The sequence below is a fragment of the Syngnathus leptorhynchus genome, chromosome 19 (genome assembly GCF_054491065.1).
Source record: "Syngnathus leptorhynchus isolate UIUO chromosome 19, UIUO_Slep, whole genome shotgun sequence".
Classification (NCBI taxonomy): Eukaryota; Metazoa; Chordata; class Actinopteri; order Syngnathiformes; family Syngnathidae; genus Syngnathus; species Syngnathus leptorhynchus.
This window is the reverse complement of record NC_141213.1, coordinates 7352287-7365441: the sequence shown is the minus strand read 5'-3', so window position 1 is coordinate 7365441 and position 13155 is coordinate 7352287. Positions and strand designations below refer to the sequence as shown.

At 50.4% G+C, this 13155-nt stretch overlaps 1 protein-coding gene across 4 annotated transcripts; it reads right to left on the bottom strand.

Moving 5' to 3' along the window:
- Positions 1–199: 199 nt before the first annotated feature.
- Positions 200–12548, bottom strand: c19h8orf34 (chromosome 19 C8orf34 homolog). 4 transcript variants are annotated; one of them, XM_085939116.1, is made up of 15 exons: positions 12172–12548; positions 9995–10139; positions 9764–9895; positions 8770–8880; positions 8546–8574; positions 8300–8463; positions 7547–7722; positions 6258–6393; positions 5577–5662; positions 5398–5507; positions 3442–3550; positions 2423–2868; positions 1725–1821; positions 1337–1437; positions 200–796 (listed from the first exon to the last, which is right to left on the bottom strand). In XM_085939116.1, exons 1-15 carry the CDS (start codon positions 12238–12240, stop codon positions 704–706), a joined length of 2004 nt encoding a protein of 667 aa, XP_085795242.1. In that variant the 5' UTR covers positions 12241–12548; the 3' UTR covers positions 200–703. The 4 variants fall into 4 exon arrangements, with proteins under 4 accessions (XP_085795242.1, XP_085795238.1, XP_085795239.1 ...); XM_085939112.1 differs by having other exon boundaries at positions 8546–8880; XM_085939113.1 differs by having other exon boundaries at positions 1337–1363; positions 8546–8880.
- Positions 12549–13155: the final 607 nt, after the last annotated feature.

Sequence of the window (13155 nt, the reverse complement as noted above, 5' to 3'; positions counted from 1 at the left end):
AAGGGTTGATTTGTGGACGTATGGATTTGTGGTGCACTGCTAATGTGGAATGTGAAGGTTGAAAAGACTTTTTCTCGGGCGAGATGAAGGCACCACTGGGGCTCCGTTGAGGCCCAACCAGATCCAGCTGATGGGACTGCAGTGAAAAAAGCTCCTCTATTGGGGTTGAAATGGAATTTTGCACCAAAGTGATGAGCACCAAATCCTTTTATTAGCATACTAGCATTTCTTTCGTGTCCTCCACGAGATGTTTGAAAACCTCTTTCAAGGAGCATATCATTAAGGGATCGTTTGAAGGCAGGCAAACAAGCGAATGCTAACTCAAGTAGCCATAATAGTTCTCCTCACCAATAGTTGGCGCTACACTGCAGCACAGCTCAAATGAAAATCTTTGTTCACAATTATTTGTCTCTATTCAAATTGCATGTAGTATCAAAAGTACTTGCAGTGTCTCCACTCTGTATCGTGAATAGCGGCAACGGTCAGAATGTTCAATTGAATTTGTTGACGCCGAGTGGCGTAAGCTTGCCCAGACATGACATGCAAGAAATTGTCTCAATTGTGCACTGCCTTGGAAAGAGGTTGTCAAAGTGCACCCGACCCATGCAGGGAGTCCCATAGCATGCGAAAGAGCAAACAAAAATATCATATAGTATAACAGTCTATAGGAAATATTGGTGGAAAAAAAGAAAGGTATACAATATCATTCATAGGACTTATAAAAATAACAGAATTTGTTCCAAATGTCCGGCGGCTTGCATAATTGTCGGACGGGATCTTTGTCGTCTTCATAGGCCTGGAAATAGGACAGAGAAGCCATATTATATTTGAAGATATTACAATCAATTGTTCAGCACTAAAGTCAGGCTAATATTCTGCTGTGTCACGGTCAAGTTGGAAAATGAAGTTTGCGCTTTCGGAGTGTTGCCGTGGCGACGCGGGGGGGAAATGAGAGTGTGTGTGTGTGGGGGGGGCAGTCTGGCTTTCTTGTGATAGCCAAGCAGCAGCCTTCTCTCACATCTCCTTCCAGGCTGGCACACTGCAAACTGCGGGCAGCACCTCGGTCACCACAAGAGAACGACCGCAGACGCAAGCCACAAAGCAGACAGAGCCGGATCGTCAGTGACTGCGCTCTGTCTGCAAGTGAGCGAGCGAGCGAGCGCGTAAACGCCGTACCCCCGCGTGACTTCATGGAACTGGGCAACGGCCTCCGTTGAACTCGCCAGGATAATTGAATGAAATGAGTTTGGTGGCTTCCGCACGTTTATTCAAGAAATGAGGTCATAAGCAGACAGTCAGGCTCCAGATTTGTCAGGAGTGTGCAAAAGATTCTTACCTGAAAAGACGGATCGCTTGCTGGCACCTGAGACAACAAAAAGGAGACCATATGGATCCATCCAAAACCGCAACGACCCTTCGGTGAACTCAACATGCTTTCTGTTTATTCGGGGCCAGAAAGTGGAATAGAATTTGCATATTTTAAGTCCGATGACCACAATTTTTTTTTTTGGACTGTGATTAATTCAACATGGCTCTCCATTGCCAACATTGTTGTCATTATGTAAGATAAGCAACCGCCAGAGTTATGTTTCCACGACAACGGCGGTTGACTTTTTTTTTTGTTTGTTGCCAAACTGAAATTCCTCTTCTGTAACGTCAACGCAAAATTCAGATCCATGTTTTTTGTGATGTAATGAGAAACGTGTCGAGAAAAGTTCACTTACTTTTGTCCTGCTCGGGCGGCTCCGTGATGTCGCTGTCCGTGTCGCTGGGGATGTGCCAAGGCTGCCGCATGGCCTGCAACTGCTGGTAAAATTCATCCTGAAGCAGGCGTAAGAACAAAACCACAAAAAAGTAGGATTTCATACAAAGGCAACCAAAAGTGTCAAAAAGCAAACAACTCATAATAAAGCCATCAAACCTGACGTCTTGTTTAACAACACCTACATGAAAGAAATATAGATTTCTTTTTTTTTATGAAATGGATTGGGCTGGATGCTTTCCACCACGGAAACTCCACACCAAGCACACGCGTGAGATTGGCTCTGTAGTCGACGCCAAGGTCCCCGCCGCCAACAGTACCCGCCGCCGGGCACGGGGCCTTTTGGCGCACACGCTCTGACTCTTCCCAAAGCATTGGGTCGGAGAACGCTCACGTTTATACGCACTGGGTGTCCTGCTTGTCATTGTCTTATTGCTACAATATAAATATGGGGGATGATTTCAAGGGAAACTTTGGTTGGACAGACAGACAGACAGACGGACAGACAGACAGGCAACTTGAACCCATGACCTTAAAAACTTTGTTAAATATGAAATGATATTACATTCAATATTAATAGTGAATGATAATCCTAAATCAGTCAAATCTGTCTCCAGCCCCATCTGAGGCCTCTAATTTGATGCTAGATGTTGGTCCTACCTCAGCCAGGTAGGCCCTCAGGCTGGCCCCCAGACTGTCGGTGGTGCTGAGGCCGGGCGGCGTGAGCAAGGGTCGGGGGCGCGCGGGCTGCCCGGTGGGCGTGACCGGACGACTCCTGCACCTCCTGAACGTCACCTCCTTGTGAGGGTTGAAGCCCGAGCGCAGGTTGTCGGGCGTGGTCCCGGGCGTGTGCGTCCTGCTGCCGGGGTTGCTGTAGGCACGACCGCCCGGACGCAGGGACGCCGAGCCGGGGCTGACCATGGGGAGCCCGGTGGCGCACGTCTTGCCCGGCGAGCGAGGCCTGCAGAGGAGGCTGGTGAGCGGCAGCGTGTCGGGGAGGCTCCGGTGGCCCAGCGGACTGCGGAGGAGACTACTGCCGTGGTGGGGATTGTTTCGAACCGTCATCTTCCCCACTTCTGCCAGCTTGGCCAAATCCTTCTCCACCTCTGCAAGCGAGACCACGGAAGTCAGACAGTCAGACAGTCAGACAGACAGACAGACAGACAGTCAGTCAGTCAGTCAGTCAGTCAGTCAGTCAGTCGTTATCACAAACGTGGCACGGCGACCTCAGCGCCACCAATCCCAAACATGAAACGGCTCCCGACGTGGAACGTGTTAGAGGCTAATAAAGACTTCAAAGGGCCCAATTAGCTCATTCGTTCGCCCGACGGGAGCCCCGCCCGCGTCAGACGCGTGCAAATGAAAACCACGTGAGAAGGAAGATCTGCGAATGAAAAACCAGGCTTCTTGTGAGCAAAGTCTTGGCTATTGTGTTAGCAATATGCTTTCAATAAGCGCGCTATGTATGTGAGAGGACAAATAATAAACCCTTTATAATAATGTCAAGGCGTGTGGTTGTGTTAAAGGGAGGGAGGGAGGGAGGGAGGGAGGGAGGGAGGGTGATGGGGGGGGCATGCCCTCTGGATTTCCTTGCAGGCTTTCACGGTGATGAGAAATACGGCAGCATCAACAGGCAATGTTCTGGTCATTTCTGCCGCTAAACAAATTGAACAGCTCACCAGCCAGTTGCTTGCCCATGTTCTCCAGCTCCTTGGAGAAGAGGGGGTCCCCCAGCAGCAGGCCACCGGTCCTCCCAGCTTTGAGCTCAGACTCCCAGACAGGCTGACGCTGTAAGAGGGAGGGGGGAGCAAAAAAGAGTGAAAGTCACTTTTTAAAAGGAAAAAAAACCAACAACAGTCAGCAAGGCTTCAATTAAGCTCCTTTCATATCACGTTCAGTCATTACTGGAAATATCACAGCCGAATCTGCTGAGGGTGAGAAAAATGGGAGGTTGTCTATAAAAAAAACCCACAGGAGATGAAAGTGCGTATGGAAGGAAGATTGCAGGGAATCACGACTCCATCTTTGGCTTTTGCCAGACCTTCGAAAATCAACAGCGACGGCACGCTAAACCGGGAATCATATGAAACACATGTCGGCTGAATGGTGGTTGGTGCGCGACGTGTTTTTTGGAACCACTACGCCCCCACTGGCACAAGCCTGGCTGCCAGTCAATCTCAGGATCAATACGCGACATGAGTGATGAGCCCCACGCCAACTTACGATATGTTTGAAACGGATGACGTCGACTTGCGGCTTTGTGGCCTTTAAAATGAAATAACGTAGATGATCAAAATCATAATAAGACCAAGGGCCGCGCGGTGCGTCGCCAGATCGCCGTGGAAACGGAACATAAAGCGTCACAACAGCGTCTGCCTTCTATCAGCCGCAAGGCCCTCGCATCACGCTCATTTTCCTGCTCGCGTCGAACAAATGAGCACTTTCCCCCTGGCAGCCAGGCAGGCGGGCAGGCGGGCCGGCAGGCAGCCACGCAGGCAGGCAGCCACGCAGGCAGCCACGCAGGCAGGCAGCCACGCAGGCAGGCAGGCAGGCAGGCACGCAGGCAGGCACGCAGGCAAGCAGCCATGCAGGCAGCCACGCAGGCAGCCACGCAGGCAGCCACGCAGGCAGGCAGCCACGCAGGCAGGCAGCCACGCAGGCAGGCAGCCACGCAGGCAGGCAGGCAGCCACGCAGGCAGGCTTGCTTGCTTAACAACCCCGTCGTCACTCAGGCAACCGGTTTTGATCCCAGCCGACAAACTGGAGGCGGCGGGATCTTTGGGGACATTTATCGCCTTTAAGCAAGGGGCAGCCGGCCAAGCCAGGCCAGGCCAGACCAATACCAACGGCCATTAACAGCTTTTACAACCTAAATTGAGCACATGTGCAGTACATGTCATCATTTCAAAGAAATGTCGGAAAAATAAACTGACAAGCAGGTTTTTTGACACTTTTTCAAATGACGGCCTCGTAAAGATTAAATGTGGAATTTAGAAAATGTACACGATACATGACTTGATATGTCAAAAAGTAAATGAATTCTGAAATGTATGTTTTTCTTTGGATTATTTTCCCCCATGCTATAAATAAAAAACGGAGTTGCCGCGCCTTTTCCAAAACATTCCGCCTCTTGAGCCGTCTCACACGCCGTCAATAACGCCCGCCGCCGAGACGCCCTTTTGCATCGTTAACCCCCTCCAAAAGCATTCCTCTCACTCTCGCTCTTTTGTTTTCATAATTGCCCCCATCCAAGTCTTTTGGAGAAAAAAAAATCCCCCGTAACCAGCCGAGACATGAGCGGGTGTGCGCGGCAGATGCAGAGCGGCTAACCGGGAGCAGACCCAATCAAAGCGGCGACGGCTCGGTCGACATCACGAGGCGCTGCTGCCAATAAAAGAAACCTTTTTAATGGTGCGTGACACGTACATGGGGGGAGCGCCAAAACACTATCTATCTAGCCAGCACCTTCTTTGGCGCGACGGCCTCTCATTTGTAGCATGCGCAAAGCGCAAGTTTGGAATCTGATTGAATTGCTTTGTGCGCCAAGGTGTCGATGAGATGCTGATCCCGAGAAATGTGAACCACTACACATTGTGAACAAACAAGATGGCCACCCTCCAATTAGCATCACTCACAGAGCTGGACACTTGAGACGGCGCTTGGCGTTCCTGCAAGCGTCCCGCCGCCGAAGCCGCCGAAGCCGCCGAAGCCGCCCAAACCAAAGCGTCCACCCCGGGCAACGCGGCTGCGAGAAAGACGAGACGGCACGTTAGCAGACGCCAAGACGGACGTGACGTGCTTGGCACTCACTCACATGAGATGTCAGGCACGGCTCGTTGGGATGGGTGAGGTGGCAGCTTGTCCTGGGACCTGCTGGTGGTCAGACTGTCGCCCTGCAACCTGGACCACCACACGCAAAAGCACGATGAGTACACAAGCAAGGAGGAAACCATGAGGGTCAACAATCATTTAAAAACACGAGACTGAGATGGAATCGCTCGATTTACATGACAGCTCCCTTTGTTTTGGCTAGCTTACGATTGTCCTGAGTCGGGCGACTTGTGAAAAATGCTCATCACCCACCGTAACTGCATCATTATGTCTATATTTTGTCCAGTCAGTATAAATGGCAAAAGAAATACATAGATGTCTAAGCAAAGGTACAATGGGTATAAACCATCCCGTTACATAAACAAAGGGCTTGCGGGTGATCCTGCAATAACGTTCCTCCCGGTGCGGGACTAAGGAAAACTTCCCCATCTGATAAGACGCGAGCACACCGCACAGCCCAAACAACGCACGCCGGCCGCGCGGGCGCATGACGACACGGCGTCGTCGTAGCCACAGATAGCGCTTATCGCCCAGATGCGTCCAGACGTCTTACCCGCAGCCAGATTGCATACATTGTGGATTTGGAATCTTGTGTTGTGCTACGCGAATGAATGGCCGGCCGCTAGCTAACGTGGTGAAGCGCTACACTCCCACAAAGGCCTACCTGGCACATCGAGAGCAGATGTTGAGGGTTACTTTGGCCTGAGGTTCTGAATAGTAGGAGCTGCGTCCTTGACTGAACTTACAGCCGGACGGAGCCAACCCGCTCACGCCTTCCATGCGCAGGTCATCCAGGTCCTCTGCAAAATACATGACAGGCAAAGTCAACGGTGACACTGGCTTGACTATCGCTGCCTTAAATGAAGGTGACCGACGCCTGGGATCTATTGCCAGTCAGTCCCGCGACCATTGTGAAAAAGGGCGTGAAGCGATCCCACGCACGCCAGCTACACGGACACACATATACACTTTGATGTGAGTGGTGGCGGACATTTGTTTGGCTTTGTAATAAAAAGCAGCGTGCCAGAATTGCCTTTCTTAATGATGTCTTTCCAATGGTGGACCCCCACCACAACCGCACACACACATACACACTTTGTGATGTGAATCAGATGTCGCAGCACACACATCACAGCTCTGTGGATTGAGGAAAGTTTTATAGAAGTTGGTGTAAACCTTTTTACTACATCGAACTACACTTTTTATTTGATGATTGATTTTTATTTAATGGTAGGGCGTCGCAGCAGAATTTGACGTCACGGCGTATGAGTCATCACGCCAGGCAGGGTCAAGTGACACCGGCCACCGTCAACGCTTGAACTCTACAGACCACGAAGCACAGTAAGAGCCAGTTGCCAGCGAACAATGCTGCCCTCTAGCGGTTTAAAGCAGCCATGCACTTTCAAGGTGCGCTCCTAAGGCGCGCTGCAGCTATGAAATGGAATGGGAAAAGTATATATACATATGAAAAAAATATTGAAAAAAATATATCAATACATATATTTCATTATTGAGTCAAAATGTACATTAAGCCACAGTACCGAGTACGTCAAAACACACACAAATACTCCACTAAATAATTTGAAGTATAAAAAAAATGTAAAAGAAGAAATATTACAATTTAAACGTAGTCAAAAAATAAATCTCTCTTTTTATCGCAGCGCTACGGTTAATAGTGATGACGCGCATCAACCACTAGAGGGCACTAATGTTACTAAATTCAGTTCCTCACATGCCTGGCGCACTGGGACAGCCATAAAAAATGATCCCCAATCACAAAAAAAGAAGAGAAAGTGACTCATGCAGTACTCAGCAGCCCAGGAGAGCAGATCAATCAGCCCTTCGGGAATCAATAAGTCCAAGCCGGCCAGTCATCCGTGGCACACATTCTGTCTTCCTAAATGAGCGCCACAAATCCGCCAGTGGCCTTCCACTCCCGTAAAGTGAACTTACCCAGAAGCTCCATGGCGTCGTCGTCATCGTGATCATCCATCTCGTCTTCTCCGAGGCACGGCGTGAGGCCGTGGAGCGGGTCCAAGGATTCCTGTGCCAACACGGCGGCCAGCAGATTCCTGTGATGCTGTTGCAACGCCTTCAGCCCTTTACTGCCTTTGGCCTCCATCTTGAGACTGGAAGTGCGGGGCGGGACGGGGCGGGGCAAGCAAAGACATTTATGAGTGTGATGATAACCACAGAACAGGACTGCATATTTCTAGACGCAACTCCCCCCCCACACACACACTCAAGCTGCCAACAAAGTGATTTTCCCGCCAGCGTTGGACAGCCTAAAGAAATTAGCTGTGTGCGTGCCGTGCGTGATGAATGCTTTCGTGTTCCCGTCATTAGTCACACCACGGTACAAATCGCATCACACCGACGCCGCTCAAAGATGCAGCAGGTTGAAGAAAAGCAGCCTTGAGAGAGGTCGAGGAATGACGCAGTTTAGGGCTGCAAATGTTTTGATAGCAAGCTCGGCGTGTGCACCATAGCCTCCAGCGACGCGCCATTACTTTTCATTCCAAATGAGCTTGGCGCCGGATAGCCTTTGAAATGGGATTATCACACTCGTTCAGATGGAGGAGGCACTCATCTTGCCGAGAATGTCCGCTTGAGAGCATTTGTTCTTCAACGCAAAGTACACTCACTCAATACGCAGCAGCTGGGATTTGTTTCATTTCTTCCTGCGGACGCAAGACGAAGACCGACCTGACAACGGGAAGTTTGTCCCCGCTCCAGCCAACGTGGCTTTTGACCCGCGGGACAGGAGGCCGCAGCATCTCGGCCGCTAGCAGGTCTGCGTCCTCCTCGGGCCGACTCGTCCACTCGCCCACCACGCGGGGGCGCGGCACCGAGTTGAAGCCTCCCAAATTCTAACAGCACAAGGAGCAGCACAATGAAATGAACCGCAGCATAAATCAAATCGCGCCGTACAAACTGACCAGTCAGCATTACCTGATCGATGTCACCGGAGGTGCCGATGCCTGCGGAAAAAACAAACCCAAAAAAAGAAAACCCCATAAAGGGATAGAAGACAACAAGAGTCCACGTGGTCTTGTCAGATGGTCCGCTTGATCCTGGATGGGATTTACCACCAGGGATCTCACGGCAACACTGACAAAAGGTCGCCTGGTGTGCTTTTACAAGCGTTACATGACGGGGTGAGTGGTCTGTCTCACTGCGAGAAAGGCTCTCCAGGGCCCGGCCCAGCTTCTTGCTCTCCAGCAGGATGTGGTTGAGCTCGTCCAAGTCGCGGCTGTCCCGCCAGTCCCACGATGGACATTGAGGCACTGACAAAAACACCACAAACTGACAATCGGAATAGACACAAAAAATGGACAGTTACGGACGGAACCGTCGTGTGCGTGCGTGCGATGCCATTTACATGCACAAAAGTACGGCTGCCCGGCCCGGCTCGGTCCAGCCCGGCAGGAATAAACGTCCTTAACCAAAGTCCAAGCGTTGCATCGCCATTGGCATTCGAGCGCGCTGGTCTTCACACTTGTGTCGCTTGTGTGCTAATGTTCAATCCGCCTTCCATTTTTCATGAGCCGCGCGCACCCCAACACCTACCAAATGTATTTTTAATGCCATCCGACTCCCAAACCGAGCCGCAACGGGCGTACGTCACGTTTCTTTCGTCTCTTTTCACTTCATAGCCTCATTTCTCAGCCACGCGCTGACCGCACCCTGAAATAGACTGGCGTCACCGACTTGAATTATTCAAACGGTCGACATGCTCCACATTTGACCCAGCCTTGACGTCTCCGGGCTTTTCAAATGGTAACAATTTGTCTTTTCACATTATTACATGCACAAGCGTGCAATCCACTAAATACTGTGAGGATAAGTAAAAATTAAATACGAAAGAATAGATTGGATTCAAAAATAAATGGTCATTTATAGAAAAACAAGCACATCCAATCCATCATTATTAGCCTTGAAAAGAACACAATATAAAAGAAATAGGTTGCAGTCATGTTGCGGCTGCACACGTGCGTCAGGCAACACTGGGACAAATTGCAATTCGAGACAATCGCAGCAAATTCAAAAGAGCCATTCAACTCGGTGGGGCGTGTGACGGGGAAACAAGGCGCAAAATTAGCGCGGCCGTGCTAGATCAAGGACGGATGGATGGATGGATGGATGGATGGATGGATGGCGCCGACTTACGCGGCGTGGACTCCGGTGAGGGAGGCGACAAGCTGGACACGGCCAGGTCACTTTTGGATTTCTTGGGTTTCCTGGACTGAATTTGCCACGGCTTGTCATTGTGGCGCAGCTCTCTTCGAGTGTTTTTGCTTTCTTTGGAACACACACCAAAGCAAAGCAAAGCAAAGCAAAGCAAAGGTGTTACTTGACATTCTTTTTCCATTGCCGCATGTGCGTCACGTCATTACCCACCCAGGGAGCTCTGGGCCCACAGCGCCGCCGATCCGGACAAGGCCCGGTGCATTTTTCCCGGGCTGTCCTGTTTGCTCTGGAGGTGGTCGATGAGGAAAGGGATGGGACGCTCGGGGGTCTCGCTTATCAGTTTGGTCATCAACTCCTGAATAAGCGCAGCGAAGTTAATCGGCATGCCAACAGCAGCGACAAATCAAAGGCTAAATGTCCGACGGCTTTGGGGCCGGCACGGCTTCGTATGGGGAAAATGAACTCTGTTTGACCGAGTCAACCTCTCCGGACTGCAGTTCCAACATTGTGGACGCCAAATGACCGGATTTCAAAAAGGCGAGCAGCGGCTCGCAAGCGTACACCCATCGGCCGACCCATCTGGCGTTCCGACGGAGCTAATGCAGCGTCCGCTGTGACATCGGCCATGTCAACAATAAGCATGTCACAAGTGTCAGATGCTGACAGACAGACAGACAGACAGACAGACGGAGGGAGGGAGGGAGGGAGGGAGAGAGACAGACAGACAGACAGACAGACAGACGGACAGAGGGAGAGGGAGAGGGAGAGAGAGAGAGAGAGAGAGAGAGAGAGAGACCCACAATTGATGTTGGGCTGCTGTCAAGTGATAGATGCTTGTCGTTTGAGGTGGGCGGAAAACAAAAAACACCTCATTTGACGAAGAACCACGCAACAAGTCATCCGGGTGAATGAGTGCGTAAAAACGACACCACAGGGGCGGAGGTGTGTCGTGGTTCCCTGGGAGGACTTTTGGATAGCTGCTAAGGCATCTATCTCTCCATCCTATCCGCCAATTCCAACAAGTACTATGACTGTCATTGGCTAGAGAATGTCGGTCAAGCTTTGCGCGTGTCAGTGACTGTATGATGGATGGCACACGCATGCTAATGCATTAGCATGCAGCCTCCGTTCTCCTCCGAGCTGCTGTCCTTCCACAAATCACCACCCCGCCACCGACCTCTCTGGAAAGCGTCCTCCTACTGGACTTGCTCTATACTATTTATTCTCTAAAGCCTGGTGATGATGCATTTGGCCTCAGGCTGTATGTAATTACTCTTTCAAGCTGCGCTCAGAGCATCACCTCCAATCAAATGTTTTTTTTCAAAAGTGAGAAAACTCTTGCCCAGAGGGAAAACTTCCCCTCCAGTATCGTGACGCGCAGAAACACACGCTTATCTCTTGTGCGGTCAATGCAAAGTTGAGCTGGCGTGCTTATTTGTGGAATTTACAGGCAAATAGAAGAACAATCATGCCTATTAGCAGTCAAATAGGCAAGAGCCAATACGTTTGACTTGAGCTCAATTGAGCAAAGCGGGCTCCGCTGTTATTGATGTTGTGACCCGGTGTGGAAACGGCGGCCTGCTCCACGGTATGGAGACAGTGTGTCATGAAGACGTTACGGAGATAGTACATTAGGTTCAATGGAAAAGGAACCGAGGCAGATGTGGACATTTTGAACAATCTGTCTGGGAAAAAAAAAAAAAAAAGGTTCAATGCCAGAACCACTACATTTCACTATTCAACAAGATGGATTCAACATCATTCGTTTAGCTGACATCATGTTGTTCTTGAGACTGAATCAACACACTGGGACTGTGTGGAATGAGTCTTGAATGGACATCACGTGTGTGTGTGTGTGTGTGTGAGTGTGTGTGTGTGGTGCTGAAACGACACACCTCTCTCACATCTGCTTAGCATGCATGCGCTTCCTGTGTATATGTGTGCAGCGTCGTGCTGCTACTAGCTGAATGCGCCAAAGTGTCACGTCAGCACTTTGTGATTACGTTAGCATACACGCACACACTTGCAAGTGCTTGTGTGTGTGTGTGTGTGTGTGTGTGTGTGTGTGTGTGTGTGTGTGTGTGTGTGTGTGTGTGTGTGTGTGACCGTGATGGAGCTGTTTGTCCCGTTTTGCAGTGAGGCAATAAAAAGCTCAGCCAGCGTGATCACTCAGGTTCAACGAAACAAAATAACCCAAGTGTGTGGGTGAGCAATTATCTATCTGGATCCCCATTCTACTCACAGCGCTAACAAGAATATTGATCAAGCAGTAGTAGTGAATTCAAAATAGCAGTGCCACAAAGCTGTGAGGGTGCCCATGAGCAAGGTGTTGATCTCTCACACTTTATTGACATCTGGATGAGAACAAGAAGTTGAAGAGCACTCACCTCAAATAAGGCTACAATTTTGTTGCACTCCAGATAGGACTGAATCCTGGACTGTTGCGGAGACGCCATGGAGAAAGTGCAAAGGGGGGAGGATGCTCAGGGGGTTCTCCTGTCCCTCTCCAGAGAGCTTTCAACGGGATGAGTTCATCCACTGAGCAGTCGTTCGTCCTTCAGCCGTGGGAGACCAGACGAGACGGAGCGCTGGCTGCCGGCTGGCTGGCTGGCCGGCTGACCGGCCGCCCGCCCACCTGCCCGCTTCAAGCAGCCCGCCTCACGCTGGCGCTCGCTCGGCCACGGATCATCTCTGGCTCCGGGCACCGGCTGGCTCCCTCTGGCTTCCCTCCGGCGGCAACCAAGCGACCCGCAAGCGGCGGAGATTTCCAAGTCTTCCCGCCCCCCACTCTGGATGGATGCACGCGTGGACTGCCCCCGCCCGCCCCCACCCAAACTCTCTCTCTCTCTCTCTCTCTCTCTCTCTTTCTCTACGCATGCGCACAGCTCATGAATAAGACATCCCACTTCATGTGCTGATTAATAACCAGAAATGGAACTCACCTCACACAGGATGTAGGCGACATGTCCAACTAGGTAGGCATCAATCAATACAACACATTGGTCATGAGGCAGCTAACCGTGGTCACTTCATTAGGTACACCCCTGGAGAAAATGTGCTTCCGTTGACTGAAAATCAAGACATTGTTTATTGTAGAGAATAAAATTTCAATAACAGATTAATGCCTGATTCTAAGCCACTCGGCGGCAGTTGACTCTAATGGATCACATAGCTCAACCTGTTGATGCGCCGGATACTCCAAACATTACTTACCATAGACTTGGCTCAGGTAAAACCTTCAACAGTCAAGTATGGAATCTTCATACAGTGTAAAATGCTGTTCAACTGACTCAAAATCAATGGATGCATGCTATTCAAATAGAAAACCAGGACCTCTTTTAATACAATCAAAAAGATAAGATAAAAACCTC

Excerpts from the sequence above, each read along its gene's own strand:
- c19h8orf34 (XM_085939112.1), bottom strand. The coding sequence starts at position 12,240 with ATGGCGTCTCCGCAACAGTCCAGGATTCAGTCCTATCTGGAGTGCAAC. Across the intron at positions 9,896-9,994 it reads GTGGGCCCAGAGCTCCCTGG|AAAGCAAAAACACTCGAAGA; the intron begins GTGGGTAATGAC and ends TGTGTTCCAAAG. Across the intron at positions 6,394-7,546 it reads CGACGCCATGGAGCTTCTGG|AGGACCTGGATGACCTGCGC; the intron begins GTAAGTTCACTT and ends TGTATTTTGCAG.